At 37.9% G+C, this 20718-nt stretch overlaps 1 protein-coding gene and 1 long non-coding RNA gene across 5 annotated transcripts in view; one reads left to right on the top strand and one right to left on the bottom strand.

Moving 5' to 3' along the window:
* Positions 1-20718, top strand: part of LOC308188006 (uncharacterized protein) — a 327367-nt gene that overhangs the window by 197314 nt on the left and 109335 nt on the right. For 3 of the 4 annotated variants that reach the window (XM_080576527.1, XM_080576528.1, XM_080576529.1), the window contains exon 4: positions 3137-18885. The exons of the other annotated variant lie outside the window; for it this stretch is intronic. In XM_080576527.1, the coding sequence (XP_080432653.1) occupies positions 3137-3238 (102 nt within the window). In that variant the 3' untranslated portion in view covers positions 3239-18885. Of the gene's footprint in view, positions 1-3136; positions 18886-20718 lie in introns of those variants that run through there. 4 annotated transcript variants of the gene reach the window in all.
* The window catches only part of LOC308188008, a 75960-nt gene continuing 74561 nt past the window's right edge, over positions 19320-20718 (bottom strand). Inside the window, exon 4 of the long non-coding RNA XR_013945063.1 lies at positions 19320-19566. This is a non-coding gene — a long non-coding RNA (uncharacterized lncRNA). The remainder of the gene's footprint in view (positions 19567-20718) is intronic.

The following is a 20718-nucleotide window of genomic DNA, read 5'->3' as shown; positions in this document are numbered from 1 at the left end:
TTTATTAAGACAGGAATATAATAATAACAATAATAATAATAATAGTATTAACAATATGTGTAAGAAAACAATGTATTAACAATGTGTAAGAAAACAAGTGATGCACAACGCAATTGCTCACCACCCGCTGACCGATGCCCAGCCTATCCCCGAGCAGCCGGCTCCCCACCCCGGCCAGCCACCCCTATATATTGTTTAGCATGACGCCAGATGGTATGGAATACCCCTTTGGCCAGTTTGGGTCAGCTGTCCTGGGTCTGTCCCCTCCCAGCTCCTGCTGCACCCCCAGCCTGCTCGCTGGCAGGACAGAGCGAGAAGCCGAAAAGTCCTTGGCCTGGTGTAAGCACTGCTCTGCAACAATTAAAACATCAGCATGTTATCAGCGCTCTTCTCATCCTAATCCCAAACATAGCACCCTACCAGCTACTAGGAGGAAAAATTAACTCTGTCCTAACTGGAACCAGGACACCTGGTATCATGGATGATGGCAACTGCACGGGAATAGCCCTGTGTGCAGTTGGTGCAGGTGAGGCTACTCTTTGCTCTTTGGCTGTTGGGCTTGGAAGAAAAGTAGCTGTTGTCTGATACTTAGGCCTCAGTTCAGTACCTAAACATTGGCATCTTGTGTTGATATTGTATCCAAGGCATATGGATGGGACTAGCATGTTTCCTGCAAAACCCACAGGATACCCTTATCTTTTGGGGAGCAGCAGCCAGAGATCAGTCGTGGTACCCGTCAGCATAAGCAGTGAACTGAATTGAGCCCATGACATTCTTATATCTCTTACATGTTTGAAAAATGAATTCCCAGTCAGATAGATGAGGAGAGATTGCAGCTCACAAAGCAGGCAGAACAACAGCTAATGTCAGTCACGTTAATTTCCGAACTCTTTTATCAAGAGCTATTAAAAGAAAAGCAAGATCTAGGTATCAGTGAGGTACGTTAACTTGAGCGTGAGATATGGTTCAATAGATGATGCCTGGCACTACACGAATACATAAAATTGATTTGTATTTTTTAGACCTGGTAACCAGGAATGAATCCAGTTTTCCATATGCAGTTAAATTTTCCCCTGAAAATTTCTCCCCTGTTACTTTTGAAATAATTACTAACGAAGGATTGCTAAAGGCTAAAATTACTAAAAAAGGCTGCTAAAACTGAGCTCAGCTTGTAGGGTTTTTTTTTTTGGATGCTTATTGGAACCTTCAAAATTAGTGTGGCAATCTTGCAAGGAAAAAATGAAAGAGGTCCTTTATGAGGTACCAATTTCCTTCTAGAGAGAAATACTTTAAGACATCTTCTTTTGATGATAATTGTTGTTGTTTTTTTTCTTAAGAAATTGAAAGTACAGTGACATTAAAACATACTAATATAGAAAATAATTAAACAATCTAAAATAATGCCGTGAACTGCAGTTCAAATTTGGCTTCCATCTAGCACTTCTTAGAACAATTTCCCTCTGTGCAAATCATGGGGTAAATCAGCTTTTAAGAAAGGAAGTATAAGTTCTTACCTTAATAAAGGTATCTTTAGTAAGGTAAGAGCTTATAGGTAAGAAATAGTAGGTAAGAACTATAAGGTAACACCTATATGTTACTATAAGGTAATACCTATACTTATACCTTACCTTATAGTTCTTACCTATAATATAGGTATTCTTACCTATAATATAGATAAGAACTACAAGGTAAGAAAGATGTCATCAATACTTGAAACTCAGCATGGTGGGGTCAGTGGAAGGAAGGCTCTCCCTGCAAGAGAAGGATCCTCGGTGCTCAGACTGTTCAAACACCAGAATGTTGCATGGTCTAAACAGTAGAAATCTTTCATCTGGATCAAGTCCTCACCATTAACAATGAAGGCAAACTTAAAAGGACATCTTACTTGCCTTTTTTTTCTCCTCAAACACCTACTTCCTTGTTTTTCTGATCTATATCTGAAAGAAGAGCTTGTTCAAAATCACTTTAACATATGACAAGATACCTGAAGCACTATATTCGATGGATGCTTTTTCAGTCTCCTTATAAAGCCAACAAAGGAAAAAATGCACAAAAAATTTAGCAGTGTTTGTAAGACAAAGTTCCCACCTTTCATTTTCTATAGCAAATCTGACAAGAACAATTTTAGTAGCTAAAAAATATGATATAATAGATGGTGCTGTCTTCTTTGGCATGTCCTTTCTATGTGTCAACTTGAAATTTGAATTATTGAACTTAGTATTATCAATATTAAGCATTCATACTCACAAATCAACTTCAAAAGATGATATTGGATTAAAATACACATGCATGCACTCATGCATTGAAGAAGTTACAGAAATAATAAGTACTGGGGACACAGGGATTTACCTGTTGTTTTTTTTTTTTAGTTCTAGAACTTTCAGAACTCACACATTTCAAATGTTTAAGGTTGTCTTATCAACTGTGGAGGATAGACATTTTCTCTTTGAAGTAAAATCAAAACATTAATATTCTCACATGATTTTATCCATAAGACACAGCTTCAATAAAGTAAAAGTGCCAAGAGATGTGATAAAATGTGTATGTGTATATATATGCAAACATGACATCTATATTTAGATACACATGATAAGGCATATATCTATATACATAACATAGCAGTAAGGTGTTGTATATTGAAGAAGAGCTTTCTTACCAAGAATAGGTGGTGAATATGTATGTCTGGATGTGACAGAACTTAATGAATAAATGTGGTAAGCAAGTGCTTCTCCTGCTCCTGAACAAGGAGGGGTAAAAGGAGTGTTTGAGTATTTTTCAAAATCAGGATTTAAAATAATTAAACATTTTAAAAGGCATCACTAACAGAAGTATAGTGAGTAAGGAGGATGGAGTGCGTCTTGTGTACATGGACATTTGGAGTTACAGTAGACGTGCAGTACAGCTCAGTTCTTGACTCCTTTTTGCAGACATTCTTGGATACTGGAGTGAAAGAATAATCTTGCTTTGGAAAGAAACTGAAGGTATTAATGTATTTGTTCTTCCTCAAATCAAAGTTTTACCGCATTCCACCTTCAATGTCCGTTAGGCAGTGAAAGTCCGTAGTCCCATAATTCCCATCACAACTGGGAAAAGTGTGCACCATTTTGATTCACATTCCCTTTTCTGTGCCTTTCAGGAACTAAAGAACAGCTTTTGTCTGCAAAAGTATCTCAGGAAACTGTTCTGTGGACGACTGTCTTCAATGGTACTCTACAGGTCTCTGACCCTGCTCCCTTGAGGAAATACAGGAGAAAATTCTAGCTCCTACTAGGTGTTGCTGCTTCTTACTGCATCTGGGCTTTGACCTCTTATCCATTTAAAATGCATCTGCTGAGTGCTGAGTTCTTCTCTTTTGTCTGTTGCTCTGAAGCTCTGAGCATAAAACTTTTTTTTTTGTCCTGTTTCATTTGCTGCTCTACCTTTTCCTGTTCCTCACTGCACAATCTGTCTTACCTTGAAGGTCGTTCACAGCACTCCCTCCCTGTCTAGTCATGTCTCTTATCTCGGAACATTAATTTAGCTTGCCTACTGCGAGTGAAAGTAATAAAAAATAATTGGTTGTTTGCAATACTCCTAATCAAGGTTGTATTCGTGTGTCTTTTTCTTTAGAGCTATAACATAATTTAAAAAAAAGTTTATTTCTGTGAAATATATTTGAATCCATTGAATCCATCACTAGATAAATATTATACACAGGTGTATTTGGTTTTCTTACTCTGGGAAATTCCACAACAAAGTCTAGAAATGCTAAACTTTATTCCAAGAATATTAAGATGTCCACTGGTTAAACAGTTTCTATGTAATTCTTACCAGTTACAGCAGAGTTCTCTGAGATTGGCATTTGTGGTTAAGATGAACATTTAACAATATGAATAATAATCCTTTTATTTTATTGGTGAAGTCATTACTACTGAGAAACATCTACATTTTCATTTCCTGCATTTATAATAATTTAAATTACAATCAGGTTGCTGCAGTAAGAATGATAAGGTGTTTAAGTGTTGTCTTTCTAGACAAAGATTTTACTGTCCTTCCAGAGTTGCTTGGTCAAAATCACAGCCAACTTGTACACCAAAATTCCTGGTCTTTTGTTGAATTATTCCAGCTGGAGAAGAAACTGGGGAGTAAGATATCCCCATAGCTGAGTTTCTGTTATTTGGGGAAGATGATATTTTTTCCTGTTTCTTTTTAAAGACCACCAATGCAAGTCTTTAATACAAGAGGAATCCAGATTCCCAAAGGTATTTATCCAGGCCACAGCACCTACTCTCTCAGCATCCTAGCTTATGTTTTCTACTATTTCTCAAGGCCAGCTGGATAATATTGGAGTCTAGGTGGTAGGCTTTTGTCTCCGTCTCTTATTTATCTTTTTCACTGTTGTTCAATTTGAGGTCTCTTTTCATCATTGCTCACACTTTCTTTCACAAAAAAACAGTACTCTGAAATACTCTTCTTATGTTAGTACTTCATTTTTCCCAGCAGCCTTGCATTCACCTCTGAGTGCAAAAACGTGCTTAACTTCTCTCTTATTCTGAATAAAAATAGCAGTTTCAATGAGGTTTAAGCCAATCTGTAGCAGTAACCTAAAATGCCGATGCTACACTATTCTTACATGCCTGCAATATTATGTAGTCCAAAAAAAAAAAAAAATAGGTATTTTTTTATTGGCCATAAACTCAACTGTTACAACTGCAGGCTCATATAACTTTGACCCTTCCCTTCTTTAGCTTGGAGATTTCTCCACAGTGCACAGCAGTTATATAGAAGGGATTATTTTGCAATTGTAGTTGTACCTGAGTAATCTTTGAGGGAAAAAATAAATAAATAAATAAATAAATATCCCTCTTAAAGCAATTGGGAACTATTCTAGTCTCCTATAAATCAACGTAGGTGATCAGATTTTGGTCTACTTCAATGAAAAAACAATCATTCTAGGAATGAGACCAGGTATGGAAAATTGATCTGGAAATAACATTGTTTTTTGGAAAGTTACAAGAAATGAAAAGCAGAAAGAAACGTTGAAATAACCTTATCTACAGAACAAAGCAAATTAATGTCTTCCTGAGTCCACTTTGAGCTGTAATACTATTTATGAAGGATGAAACAAACCAAAACCAAAAATGTTACCTTTGGCCTCATGGTGTTTTCTGTGTGTTGTTTCTGACTTCACAGAAACTTCAAATGTATCCTTGTTTAAGGCCAATACCAAGCCTTCAGTCATTTCAGTAGGAGCAGCCATTCATCCTGACCCTATTTGACGAGGTGATGCCGTGAGTTTTGCTGTGCTGAGCAAGAGCCAGATTCTGTAAATTTTTCTTACATAGATAGTAATTTTCTTGCTGAGTCCATTAGTATGTGCTATTCTGCAAGTGATAAGGCAATAACATTTGGTCCCATGGCTGAAGCAGAGCCATACCCAGATGTCAACTACTTGAGAAAATTCAGTAGCAATGTGTGAAAATGTCGACTCTTAAATTATGTCAAGTGAAATGATTTCACTGTCATGTATTTGGTTTTGCAGACCAGTTTTGCACCTGACTGTGGTAAGATAATGAATCATCTTTATCCACTTAAGGTTTAACTAATTCTGGTCTGGCATCCTGAGAAATGCCACCGTTCTGAAGGCTGCCATGCCCCTTCTGTCCCTCGCATCAGGAACTGCAGGGAAGGAGGGACACAGAATTACTCCACACATGCAGACCCACATAAATTGACAGCTCCCTAAGCAAACACAGGCAGGAAAGATGGATCTTGAGCTGTCTTTTCTGCCATTGATCCATAGATAACAAGAATATTTCCTAATGCTGCCACTGAAGTCCTATTTGTACAACGTAACATATTCCTTTTGCTTTTATAAAGGACATAAAACTCGAGCTGCTGAAAATGTTTACAGGTTTTTTGTTGTTGTTTTGTGTGTGTGGTTTGGTGGTTTTTTGTGTTTTTTTTTGGTTTTTTTTTTTTTGAAACCCGAGGGAAAAAGAATATCGAAGTTAAGGTTTCCTTTCTTTTTCTTTAAGCTGTATTGTTAGTCATAAGAAAAATATGATGGCAACTTGTGATCTCTTGTAACTCATGCTATAACACCTACAGAGAACAATGTAAAGCAAGGATGCAGTGACATGCCTTAAATTAGATCTCACTTTAGCAAGCTTCAAGAGGATATTTTATAGTAGTACAATTTCAAAAAGCAATACATTCTGTGGACTTTTTTTTTTTTATATAATAAATGGCAATTTCCTTGGCTAGTAATTCCCAGTATCCCCTCTGCTATTATTTTAGCAGCAGTACATCTTTGAATAAAACATCTCCTCCCTGAGCGTGTCTCATATTCTTCTTGCAGTCTGGTCACAACCTGGACTTGAAAAAGCGGGCCTGTGGATTATGCCAGGAACCACAGCATCACAAGCTGTTGTTCTCAGCTGGCCTCTGTTGTCAACATACATTCTGTTGATTGTTATTAAAGTGATCTTTATACAGTGAGTACAGAACAGTTGAAGATAAAGATTTTTCCAATATGGTTTTGATAATGATGGACACTTTAAGATGCTGTCTTAATACAAACAGTATTTGCAAATTATCAGTGAGAAGAGGAGGAAAAAAAAAATGCAGCCAAAATTCCAGACAAATCATTCTGTTGCTTAGAGGCTTTCCAACTTCTGTTTAGCAAAGCGTAATGTGATAGCCCAAGTGCTGTATTTCCCAATATCAGTCCTTTTGCCGAGTTACACATTAACAGTCAGGTCCCAAATGGGAGAAGGCTAACTTCTTGTTACTTTTTTATTGGTAGATATAAATGACTCGGATTCAGCAAGTTATTTGAGCACACAATTTGGGCACACAATTGGCCATTGAATTAAATGGGACTTACCCATGTAAAACTAAACATGCCCTGCAGGCTGAACACTATAGCACTGAGATATTAAAAATAGATTAGGGTGCATCAGTACAAAAGTGGAGACCATCCACCATCTGAATTACCGAAAGAATTGAGAAGCAAAGGAGCAAATCCAGCATAAGATGTTTAATACCTTTAGGCATGATGGGATAGTAAGTAAGTTAGTGTTTTCTGAGCCATTAAAAGAATGCATTGTTTTTAGAGATGTTCTTACTTTTAGTGAAATTTTAGTTTTCACAGGAAATACAGACAGACTCTTCCTATGGCTTGCAATGAGTTTGCTGGAAACAGCCATCTGCTTCTCCTGCTTTATCCTGAGGGGAATCAATTCCTTACATCTGGCCCGTATAATACAACTTAGCGCCAGATCCAAGACCCAGTGAAGTTAAATGATGTCTTTCCCTTAGTCAGGAAAAAAACTGGATTGTATTGCTTTTATAGCTAACATTTCCTGCTGCTTTTGCTGTTCTTTTGTTTTGAATCTTATCCCATTCCAGATAATGGGCAGATGTTGCTGCCTGTATATCCTTATTTCTAGATTTATGCACAGGAATTCTCTTACCTTTTCAGCATACAGTGCTCAGTACTATCAATTTTCAAAAGAGCTTTTAAAAACTTTAAATTGCCTTAGTCTCAGAGTCAAAATTGCTTAGAGAAACCAGAAAGTGAAAACCAAGTCGTAACTTAAGTCTTTCTAATCTTTTTTTTTTTTTAATTTTATTTTCCAGTTTATTTATTTGGTATGCAGATAATTATTTCTTATTTCTTTCATCTTTAGATGTTTCTGTTGCTTTTTGGTTTGCGCTATTAATCTCATTCTCTATGTGTTGAGGAGCACAGGAGCCTTGCAGAGTCATTTATTCAACAGAGAACTTTTTCTCCACTGAGGACCTAGATTTTGTGGAGAGTTTCTAGTAACATGTAAGCATTCCCTAAGGAAAGAAGTCCCTAGGATTTTCCCCCCTCCCGTGGTAGCTTCTTTGGGCAAGAGCAGGTATCCATTTTTCTATAGCATCAGACCCGTGGCAGTATTAGATTTCCCCTTACTATTTTTGTGGCAGTTGGTGAAAGACACAAAAATGTGCTTCCTTTTACCCTTTCCCTTTATGGGAAGAAAAAATATATATATATATCTTATGTATCTAAAGAGATTTTACCTCAAAATGAGCAGTCTAAAGAGGTTTTTGCTGTGCATTCAACCAGTACCATTGAGTTGGTTGCAGAAGTAGGTGGGGAAATAAATTCAACTGAAAAGTTACTAAAGTACAGTATAACGCAGCATATTCTGGTGCCATTGTGTGTGCTACTTGTATGCACCTATGTGTATATAATCACCAGTTAGTGAGTTTGGTGAGAACTGTGTTGCTTGCAGACATGTTTTCTCATAGAAGATGGATGGTGATAGATTATGGAATAGCTTGACAAGTTAAATAAATGAAGATGCTGCTTGTAAAAAAAAGAAATGTAGGGAGCTCTGACAAAAGTTTATAGTGTTGTGGGTGGCTGGAGAAGAAGGAAGAGGGAATGACTGCTCATTCAAGGAAAACAAACAGACCTGGCCTGAGGCAGACTAAAGCAGAGAAAGTCTTTCTCACAACATGTAGGTAAGCTATTGAGTTCATACTCAAGTGGTGGCGGGGATGCTGAAGGCTTACACAAGTTCAAAAAGAAATTAGACCTATTCACAGGAGGGGGAAAAAAAAAAAAGGCAGGGCTATTAAACACAAAGTCAGTGATCCGTAGAGCAGGAAGCTCTTGAGCATAAAATTTTCCAGAAACTGAAGTAGTAATATCGAAGTGTCATGGTACACTTATGCTGTTCCTAAAGTAACTACTTCCTTAAGTATCCCCTATTGTTCAATGTTGGAGGAATAGTACTGGGCCAGATGGATCTTTGGTCTGACTTGTTTCTGCTGTTTTTGTGTTCTTAAATAAAGTGGATGCTGAAAGTGTTAGCAGCTGCCTGGATTTGTGGCTTCACTGATGCAGCATTGGTGCCTTTAATGGGACACTGGGAAGGAGCCACCTCAGATGCAGCTTTAAGTTGTTGACAGCAAACAGCCTCTTCAGAGTCACATCCTTGCTTTATCTCCTTTAAGCCAGATGATTTAATAAAGTAGGCAGAAGAAGGTAATTCAAAACATCATTGGCGATTTTAGAGTACATATTACAAATGATTAGTGAATTGGAAATGCAGCACAAAGAGAATCATCCAAAGACCCTGATAGCAGAAAAATATTTGTTGATGATATCTAGTCTATAAAATTGGAATCTGACTCCATAACTTAATGCAGTGCAGTTTCTCCTAAACAATAAGGGTCCTGTATCTGTTTTTAGGATTGAAAACAAATGCTGCCCGTGTGTTGTATTGCTAGTACTTGTAACTATTTGCCCATTTTCTGAGACCTTCTGGTAATTTAATAAATAAGAAATTTTCATTATCTAATGAAATCACCTGGAAATTGTTTATTGAATTCAGCAGAGTCATTCTTAAATGCTTTGGTCATTCTTTTCAAAGAGTCAGTGGTAATTTATTGTCATTCCAGATCTAATATGCATCACTGAATGTCCCTTGAAATTATTTTTCTGTTCCTTCAAGACAGCCTTCACTGACAGAGAATTCAATTATTAGCATTTAAATGGTAGTTTGCTTTGAGGTAAACAGTACTAAGCAACCTCCACAAGAACATTCATTACTGCCTTTCTTCCTCTATGCATGAATGTAACCATAAAAGCTTTAAACCATCTTTACTGTTGAATTTGCTGCTATTTGTTTTCCTTTTAAATGGTGACTGTTACATTTGCAGTACATAACCACCGAAATACACCTTTTCTGGTTTGGGTTGCAAGAGTAGTGTGTGAATACTGGTGTTGAGGGGGTGTGTGGGTGTGTGTTTGCTGCCTCCTGCATGGAGATCTCTTTCTGATTTTATATATTCCAGCCAGTACTGCTAGAGCTGATTCTGTGTCTGGTGCTTTTATTTAGAGCAACTACAAAATGCCAAAGGATGTGAAAGGAACATCAGGGTGATATCTGATGTGAAAGTGTTTTCCAGCATACTGTGCTACCAAATGCACAGGATATGTTCCCAAATTACTGCCCCCCCCCCCCCCCCCCATAACTGTACTTCATAAACTCCTTTCTTTAAAGTGTTCTTGAATGAAATCAATCCCTCCATCTTCTGCACTGAAATACTGCCCTCCACTTCAAATCTCTTCTCAAGGTGCTTTTATTTTGAAGAGCTCTTAGTAATCCTCTGGTAAAGATAGGAAAATTATGTGAAGAATGGGACTGGCTGTACTTTGTGGAGCGTGCCAATGTGTAAAAGAATTATCTGGTGCCATAGGCATGTCATGTCTTGCAGTAATGCTTATATCTTGACCTATGTCAGGACTGTCATTTCTACTTTTAACTTTGAGGATAAGTGGGTAACTTTTCCTCCGAGAGCATCAATGCAAAAGTTTCCAGAAAAACAAGTTTAATTTCCTCATGCTCAACCAGAAAGAGGAGCTGGCTGTGGTAATCAGCACTGCAGGGTATGGCCAGCATCCTCAAGTTCCTCCAGCTTTTTCTGATCCCTAGTGGCTCTTAAGTGATCCAAAATATACTTTTTTTTCCTGTGTGTGCTAAGTGACAGATTTCTGCCTTCCATGCTATCAACCGCAGATTCATGTGGCTTCAGAGACTGCATGAGACTGCAGAGAATCTATTTCTAAAACCTGAGCTTAGTAGTTTAAAGGTCTTCATTTTCACCCTTCTTACAGTAGTCATTGACTAACACCATTATATTTACTTAACAGGAGTTTGGGTTGGTTTTTTTGAGTATTTTTTGGTAGGACATAGACTACTACATCAAATTCTTTACAGCATGGTGTAAGACTCAACCTAAAATATTTTTAGATTAGATACCATTTTGGAAATAAAGCAATGTATCTAAACTTCAGTTTCTGCTCATTCTTCTTTTTCATAATCCAAGAGACTTAGAATCAGCCTTAGAATCACATCTAGAAAAGGTCTGAAATCGGGGCATGGGGTGGGCTGTTGTGGCGTAACAGCTAGCATCGGCTCTAGTATCTAGAACTGCCCTAGAAAAGCTCTGGTAGCAAATCAAGAACATCCGGACAGTCTCTCTGAAAGCCTGGCTTAGTTGTAATGTCACTTGCTACAAAAATGGCAAAGATGTTTCCCATTTCATAGCACAAACCCAGCAGAGACACTCTTGGGTAGAAGGCTCTAAAGGAGCTGGTAATCAAAGAAAGCAATTGGGAAGGATGCCCTTGTTCCTTGCTACCTGCTCAGGTCTTCCTTGGACATTTGCTTGTCTTTGTGTGCTGCTGGGCTGGTCCTGCTTCATATGTTGGAAACTACTTGCAGCTAAGGTGGAAGACCCATAACAGAAATTACCAACTTGGTAGAATAAATGCAGAAAAGCATCAGTAATGGCCACTGGTTTGAGTCCTTCTCTTGAGCATTACTACCAAATGGGACCTATTGCCATCAGCTTGGATATGCTGCCTTGTCTTGTTATGGTTTCAAAGAACACTTACTTCTCCCTATGCCGCTGACATTTTGTATTCCAAACATGTTTTTTAAATGGCCAAAAAAACAATCAACCAAAAAAAAACCTCTCCTTCCTACTCTTCCTTGATTAAAATACTTTTCTCGCATATTTCCCTTCATTCCAGCAAAACACCTGAGTCTTACAACCTAGAAAGACCTTGTAAGAAAATGTTTTTTATATAGAAACCATCTGGGTGACAGTATTTTATGGATTTGAGTCAATTAATGTGAGTGAACAGTTTTTTGAAAAACAAACAAAAGCAACAACAAGAACAAAAACTTTTCAGATTACCAGAACCACGTTTGTAAATAAATTAGGAGTACAAAAGAACAAAGGATATGGAAGTGTGATGAAGGAACAGAACTTGGTTTAGATTAGAAAAGTATATTTCTTATGCTGAAATTGCATTGTTCTCTGTTTTCAGTAATGCACAACAGATATTCAGGGTCAGATTCATTTGTGCTGTAACTCCATTAGTTTCAAAAATTTACAACAAAGATGTATCTGCCCTTTCCTGTTTAGCAGAAAAATTCAATAAAACCCCTGATTTTTTAAAATAAAATGGATAAATGCAATGAACTCCATGGAAGAAATTTGCATTTATATAGTACTTCTCATTGACAAAGGATCTCAAAGTGATTTGCTGATAGTCACATAAATTTCTAATTAAGAATTCTTTTTCTGATTATTTCTGCTTAAATGTGTGTCTCTTTAATCACCAGAACTTCAGGCTACAGTATATTAACCGTGTCATATTCCAATCTACAGCTTTACAAATTATGAACCAGATTTGTAACCCCCCTACTGTGCTAGCTGAATCCTTACTCAAAAGAATAATCCCATTGAATTCAATGAAGCTGCTCACATAATTGTTCAGTAGTGTATTAAAATATTGCATTGCTTAGACCTATACAGCTAAGGCAATCCGTGTGAGTTATCCTGCCTTTATATATTTTTTTTCCTTTAAATTTAGTAAACCATAATATAATTCCCCCAGAATAATATTAACTCATTTTTCATCTGCAACCTAACAGATAAATTAAACACTCCACCAAGAGGGATGCCCTCCTGAAAGGGGATCTGTCTCAGAAACCTTTGTCAGTCCTTACGCTCTGTTATTGGGCAATATCATGACTGGAAGGAGTGGTGTTTCTGACTTGCTGCAGAAAAGCATGAATTGGTTTACAGACTCTCCTGTTCTCATATAAGGAGTCCTAAAATAAGTCTTCTGCAAATTCTTATTGTGGTACGTATTACAACATATAACAACTTGTTAATGTGTGTATCTCTAGTCTGCAGATGGAGATGGAGAAGGAATTAGATATTTAATTTGCTTTTATGAAAGCTTCTCTCCAAGACTTTGGGACTAATTTAAAGCAGGAAAGAGACAGTTCCACCAGGAATATGGATGTACAAGAGCCTTCCTTGCTCCCATCAGCTAGAATAACTTCTCGTAAAGAAATGCTAAAGCATAAATGGGGTGGAAAAATTGTTGGTGGCTCATTAAAGTGGATGTAAGAAATGTTGTTTTTTTTTTCTTTCAATTACAACATTTTAAAATCAGAATTCAAGTTTAATTTTGCACTTGAAACACTCTGCATGTTTTAATCTCTGTAATATTCTACAGTGTGTTTAGAAAAGAAATGAATACCTCACCACAAAGGCATTGTGGCAGGAAAGAATGAGAAGTACTACGTTTACATAAACAGTAGTTATTTCAGTCACCTTTCAGAGTTTTTTTTATTACTTTCCTCTAGATCTATCAGTTCTGCATTTTCTGATATTTCTGCAATTTTACTTTCAACTTATACCACTCACTTGAGAGCCCTTACAGAGCTCTTCAGCCACAGGACAACCTTTGCAAGCAGATTGCGTTCTGACTTCAAACACCCTGATCTCCATGAATCTGCTCTATGTGCTGTCCCTCCTGAAGCCAATTTTGTTTTGTGTTCAAGTGCCTCAGGTTTGCTGAATTCAGCAAAACTGTTCTTTAGTTTTCATCAGGGCAACATACCATACTTTCTTCTTTTTTTTTTTTTCTTTTTTTTTTGGGGGGGTGGGGTGTGAGAGAAATTGCAATGAACAGGAATAGATTTTGTGTTGATACTCTTCCTGTGTGCCTAATCATCGCTAGGGATGTGCATTGGTAATGAACACCAAAAGAACTGGCATTGCTGGATTTAAGGTCCTGTTTTGAATAAAAACGAGCAAGAATATTTGTGTGAAGTGTGTTCCTATGCTAGACATGTAGAAATGAGAGGCTCTGATTGACTTTGGAATGGAGAGACTGTCTCTTCCATACAAATAACGGAGAGCAGGGTGGAAGAAGAGATGAGAATTAATTAGTACATTAAGAACCTTTATGAACTGAAGCAGTACTACAAATATTCCTTTTCCGTTTCATTTTAGCTTATCATACAATCCAAAAATTAGGTTCCGTGCTCTCTAGGTCCCACTACAAGATGACAAACCCCTTCTTTTCCTCAAGTAAATCTCTTCTTCAAGTGCTACCTCTGTGCCACTTCCCTCTTCTGAAGAAAGCTGCAGAAACTAAAAACCCCTTCATATCTTTAATATGCAGGTGAGGTGCTATACAGAGGCATCAAATTGCTAATGCAGAGCTCAGGAACAAGATATGATTCATTCGTTCTTAGTCTGCCTAGTCCTGCACAGTATCTGATCAAGGTGATATTCAAGGGAGGATAGTTTTACAGTGTAACAATAATTTTTATGTATTTTTTTCAAACATGTTGTATTTTGACGTTGATGCTAATTTTGGGGAGAGAAAGTACACGTACTTTGAAAATTTAAGGGGTGAAGTAAATCTTTCACTGAAGTCTCTTCTATCTCTCCCAAGCGTCAGAATAGCTGTCAAAATTTCCAGGGTTGGAAACCAGTTTGACTTTTGACAATTTGCACATTAAGGTGTGTGCAAACACAGCAAATGGGACACAATGCAGAGACTGCTGAGCTAGCATCTGAAGAGCTACTCCAAAACTGGGAGCAGACCTCACCTGATGGGTGCATGCCTCCTCTTGACGCTGCACCTAAACTGTCTCCCTCTTCTGCTAGGCTAAGATGCCTGCAACGTTTGTGGCATTTCTTTTAGCACAGCACAACATTACTCTTCATAGGTGTATTGGTTCTTCTGGAGATAGTTGTGGGTATTGGTATCTGATCTCTCATGTCCTTGGATACACCCTAAAGGCCCAAAAATGTCTTTCTTCAACGGAAAGCCTTTAAGTCTCGAAATGGATTTTATGGGAACCAAAATCGGACCATTGATGCTACAAGATAGTGGGGGGAGCAGAATTTGATTACTCTTCTGAAAATTTAGGGATTTCGTACTGGAAAGCACATTGCCTGACGTTGTGATTAAAATGACACTGTCTTTTAAAGAAAAGGCAGAGATTAATGAGTCAAAACAAAACGATGGATTGCACAGGCAAGGACAAGATGCACTTGCTTGGTGTTACAGAGAAATGGCACTGGGGAGCTATGAACACTAGAGTAAGATAAATGCAACATGTATTTCTAATTATTATAGGCATGAATGAATAAAATACACTACATTTTTTTAAATGTCTATTTAATAAGAGTACGAGGAGTATACTGGGATGTCCAAGTTTTCTGGTTTATGCTTATTCCATTTTACTCTGTGGACTAAATCTAGAGTTCATTTTTTTGGCAGTTGTAAGCATTAATTGAAAGGCCAGTTTAGAGGCCAGCTGTACAGTTTTCATGATACCCAGGAGAATTTTATGGTGGAGTTAACTCTCGTCCAAGTGAGATGGGAAGAGGTGATGGGTTAAGTATATGATTGCATGTGAGCTGTGCAGCTGCACAAAAGCCTGTACTGATCAATCATAATAGTTTTTATATGCTTTCATAAAACAAAAAAAAAAAAAAAGAGAGAGAGAAGCTGATGTTTTGAATTGACACATGGTCCTCTCAAACAGCAGCTTTTAAATGATTTGCTTCGATTGTTTTGTATCTGTAGAAGACAAACAATTTATTTTGGTATATGCTTTTCTCATTTCTAATTCTGATCTGAAAAAGGTCATATTAATTGGATAAGAAGTGTATGGCAGGGAGGACTTTGATATTTCTACAACAGAGAATGCTGCAGGTACCATGAATCAATTGCAGATCTGAAGTGAACTTTGACTCCAGGAGATTATGAATGACACAGCTCTGGATGTAAAATGTTAAGAGGATTTTGAACTGGTGGTAGTAAACCAGATATGGCTGTGGGTTATTCCTGGCATGGAATATGCGTCTGATTTTGTACAAATAATTATAATAAGGCTGGTTACATGTGTGAAAGGATGGTACCAAAATAGTTATGGACCAGATCAAAGATATTCTACAGCATCTGAATACTGGTCAAAATAACTTTTTAATAGGATTTCCTTGTCTCTTCTTTCACGCTCTGTTTATGGATTTAAATTTTATTTGTCCCTAGTGAAGGGCCTTTTTCCTCTTATTTTCTTCCCCTCTTTAACTAGTTTCATCATCGTTACGCTTAATGGAATTACAATCGTTTTTACTCCATACATTTTTCAGAAGATGCATGCATTTTCATTCTAATTGCCTGTGCACGACTAAATAATCTATGCCAAGCATAGTACAGTTAATCTTTCCCTATTTCTGACAGAATTAATGGTAAGAACCATTTTGCTACAGTTGAGTATAATTTCCTATCTGGGGATATAATTAATGTCTGACAAGATATTAAACAAATATTGAATATTGCACTGAGAATGAACCCTTCTAAACAGTCCTAAATCTACATAAATCATATTAATTAATTATTTTTCTGCTAACAATACAACATTCCCAGCTTTGTTCAGTGTAAAAGTTTCCAGGCTAGTAGCATCTGAACATCTTGGAAAGAGCACAGTGGTCTTGAAAATCAACAAGCAACTCTAAGACCCTCATCAGTCAACTGCAGTGAACTGGATCAGAGAGCAGGAGCTCTCCTTGCCCTCTTGGTCCTTCCTGCCCAGCATCCAGCTTCTCAGCCTGAGTTGGCAGGGGGCAGGAGCATGGGGGAGTCGTGGAAAAGATTTTAAAATCCCCAGAGATTTTGGAGACTCTGCAACAGACATTTATCACTTCATATGGTGCCTTCTGTTTAGTAGTGAGCTTAAGAGGAAGGTTTTCTTTGCAACATTTAGCCTTTCTGTTTTAGTTGTACATGTCAGGACCCCGAAAGGTGCTAAGCACCTATTCTTCCCACAAAGTAGCATGCAAGCTATAAAAGAGCAGGAAGAGTAACACAAGTAGAGCCTCTAAATATTTTGCTAAGATGTGGCTTTGCAGTTCTTGTTGGTTTTGATGATATAGCCACAGGACTATACTCCTTTAGCTCATTTTAGAATTTAGAAGAAGCTAGGATCATGATCAAAAGACAAAATGAGCAGAGGAAGTGTGCTTAGCTTTCTTTTTATCCATGCATGCCGTAGTATATAGAGGAACAGGAACTGGAGACCCTTTTATCAGAACAGGACATTTCTGCCTCTGCCGGACTTAATCATTCGTGGTTGTAATTATTGTTGTTACAACACCGAAACTCTGCGATGCAAAGCTGTTTGAAAGTCAGATTCTTATCTTAAAAATTCCCTAGCTGCAGTCCTGAGAATGACAATGGGGAGGTGAAATATTACATTTTAGTGGAGCCTCACAGATTTGTCCACACGAGTGCCACCCATCACCAGAAACAGAAATGAAAATAGAAGAGAATAGAAAAATTCACATGGAAGGGACTTTCAAAGATCGTTTAGTCCAACTGCCTGACCTCTTCAGGGCTAAACCAAAAGTTAAAGTATTTGAATGAGGTCATTGTTCAAATGTCTGTTGAACACCAACAGGTGAACATGTGAAGTGGGGAAGGTATAAGGTGACTATGAAACTGGGTTTGACTTGGTTCCTTTCACTCTTTCTTTTCACTCCTCTTCTCCTTTCACTCCCTTCTCCTGACAGAAGTTGCTGTATTTGAAAAAAAAATGAAACTCTTTGGCTTTCTATTCATTTAGGGAAGAAGCCTAATTGCTGTAAATGATCCTGAGTTTTCTCAGGTCATTATAACCCAGCACCTGCTTAAGCACAGTGGTGGCACTGATTCACCAGAAACAAAGCTAGGACACTAAGCCGTGTCTACGCTATCCCTTTTGATTCAAGATCACCTTTTAATTCTCTGGTGTCAGTTTCTAATTGATGCCTCTCCTGTATGTCTCTAATCTTTCCTTTGGCTACCTGGAGACTCCCTGGATATTCTGAGGCCCAATTTAGCCACATTGTCTGTCTGTTATTTGATGGTGACTTATTCCTCTGCTTCAGTAGCTCAGCTAGTGGAGGTGTGGATGGACTGGACCCATTTTGCTGGGGCTTGATTGCATTTGATCGAACTTAAAAGGTAGTTTGAAAGACTCTGTACATTCTTACACTCCTATAAATATGCACAACGGCCTTTTGAAATCTGGATTGTTTTGTGTTGTTTTTGGGGGGGGTGGTTCTTCTTTTTTCATGGTTTAGTATGTTTGCATGCTTTTAAACTGGTTGACAGGCTGCAGGATTCAGTGCAGGAGGGTATTTTGTTGCTGCTACTGATGAGGCTCATATAACCAAAACAGTTCTGAGCTTTTGAAAAACATTTTCACTGGTTCTTTTTTACTTCCTTGAAGTTCTGGGAGAACAAGAAACCAATTAACTAAACAAAACTACCCCCTTTTATTCAAAAGCACTATGATCTGGAACTGCTTCTGAGATGGAGGAGCCATCCAACTTGCTATATGAAAACTTGTTTTCAGTGATCTGTCTCTGTATGAGGAGGTGAAAGAGTAGAGTCAATTCTGCCCAAGAGATACGGGCATCAAAGGTGACTCTTCAAATACGTTCTCCTTTAAACACTTCATTGATCTCAGAATCAGCAGGCAGCTGAGAAGCTTATGTTTGTGCAAGTGCATATTGCCATTACTTTTCCTTATATTGGACTTCTCCTTGGAGCCGTTTATTTTTTGTGTGTGTGTTTCATTTTGCTTTTTCTTTTTTTCATTGCGTGCTGAAGTATACAGTGCTTTGGGGGCCTTTACTGAATGTCACTAAAGAAATACAGGCAATAGAAATACCAGTGGCATTTTGATGACTAAAAATCACCAGCATCAGATGGCTGCAAGTCTACAGCAGTTCATTAGGTGAATTCAGATTCAGGCTTGTCTCATTTAAGCAGGGATTAACAATTAGTGGAAGCTAATAAACCAGCCTAATGTCAGTTTTGGACTCCGGAGCTATTGAGTAGAGCTTAAAGTTGGATAGGAAGACTCTGAGGATGAAGAAAATCAAATAAGAAGGTAATGCCTGTTCTGATTTCATCTTGACAGCGCAGGGTCTCTTGAGCTTCAGCTGTGGAAGTTCTCTCTAACAGACCAATGGACATTTGTTTTGTTGTTGTCGTCCTACTTCAGGGGCTAGTCTCTATCATCTGAACAGTGGGAAAGGCAGAAGAATACTTTCTTGTCACACTGCATATGCTTGGTTAGAAGCATATGGTGATTGCCATTGTCTTCAGAGGTGGTGGTGACACAGCAGATGCTTGTTGAACAGATACATTCCTCCGTTCACTAGCAGTGCAAGGTCAGATGAGTGGCTGGAAGCACCTATAAGGAAAGGACTGGCCCATCAAAAGGAGTAAGTGGACTTGAGCTCAGTTCATCTGGATAGTACAAAGAGAACACAAGGGCTTGCCATGATGGTATTTCAAAACAATTGAAAAACCCAACAATTTTAAAATTATTCTGAAAGGGAATTCAGCCAGAACTAATGTGAAAATCTCAAGAATGTTGGAGACAAAACTGCTCTCTCTAGTGTTTCACTCAGGTTTATTTTGTAATGTTAGATGAAACATTGAAACATAGATGCAGCAAAGCCATTTTTCTGTTTTTAAAACTTTTCAAGGAATTCTTTATTTGCCTTGTAACCGCATGGTATTCACTTTCCCTTCTCCTCTTTCCTCCTCTTGCCTCATAACATTGATGTATCTTCCATCTTAAGTCATTCTCCCACAGGCAGAAAGTTTGGAAATGAAAAATGCGCCTGTTAGAAAGTTTTCTGTGGGGAAAAAAAAGATGAATATAAGGATTTTCAGTTAGAAGAATGGAAACAAGTAGTTTCACAGAATCCCATCAGTCCAGATGGTAGGGCAGTGAAGTACAGGGAGAACCAAGGTGAGGTGGAGTCTGCCTAGATCCCTGTAAGACCACAAGGGGAGTCTGAAAGAGAGACTGGGGAGGGGAAGCATGTGAGGAACTTTGAACTTCAGTTCCCACGAGCCTGCATGGAAAGCACTGGGGACCCAGCACGAGACATACCTTTATGGCACTTCTTTTCTTCCAGGTGACACAGTTCATAACATTTTATTCTCACAGAGACATTGTTATTTTGGCTTTCTGTCTGATTCAGGATAAGAACAAATGATGAAATAGATTTTCTGAAGGCAGAAGCTCTACTTTTATGTAATCTCCAGTTCAGATGGTCTTAAATGGCACAGTTGCACATCTATTTTCAGAGGTTTCCTGTTTCATTTGGCGCAGAAGAGCAGCGGTGAATGAAACAAGATAGTCTTATGAATGCCTGCCATTCATTGAAAAATGGAATGGAGAACCATTTGCAGAAATCAACATTATTTATGATCACCTGTAGAAACCCATATTATGTGTTTCTAATGAATCTGATCTATTTTTCTCTCTGATCATTTCTTTACTAGGAGAACTGACAGTTTAAAACACTTTTAAATTAAAACAAATCGAGAAATATATAGAATAAATAGAATGTCTTGCCTACAAATGCTGATCCTGCTCCTTTTACTAAAGCAAAAGACCTTCATAATTCATTCATGCCTATGCAGCCATGACTTACGGAGTTTTTACACTGATGAGAGAAGAAAGGTAATATTCACCCTTCATGGGTGAAATATTCTGTATGGACTTGGGATTTATTCTCTATTGGTCTCTCTCTTGACACTCTCATCTTAATGTCCTGACCAAAAGTTTTTTTCAAGGTTTGGATTTATTGATGGACATAAGAGTAGGTAATCTCCAAACTGCTGACAAAATTTGACCAGTTTCTCTCATTATTTAGTATTATCCTAACTTTACAGCTTTATTCCAATTTTCTTCATGCTCAAGTTGGATGTGACATACCAAGAGATTATGTATGGGAGATAGCTGAGGATACTGTGCATAACTGTTTCTGAACAGAGCT

The sequence above is a fragment of the Anser brachyrhynchus genome (assembly GCF_964034855.1).
Source record: "Anser brachyrhynchus genome assembly, chromosome: 1".
Classification (NCBI taxonomy): domain Eukaryota; kingdom Metazoa; phylum Chordata; class Aves; order Anseriformes; family Anatidae; genus Anser; species Anser brachyrhynchus.
The sequence above is the reverse complement of the archived record's forward strand: the minus strand, read 5'-3'. Positions and strand labels throughout refer to the sequence as shown.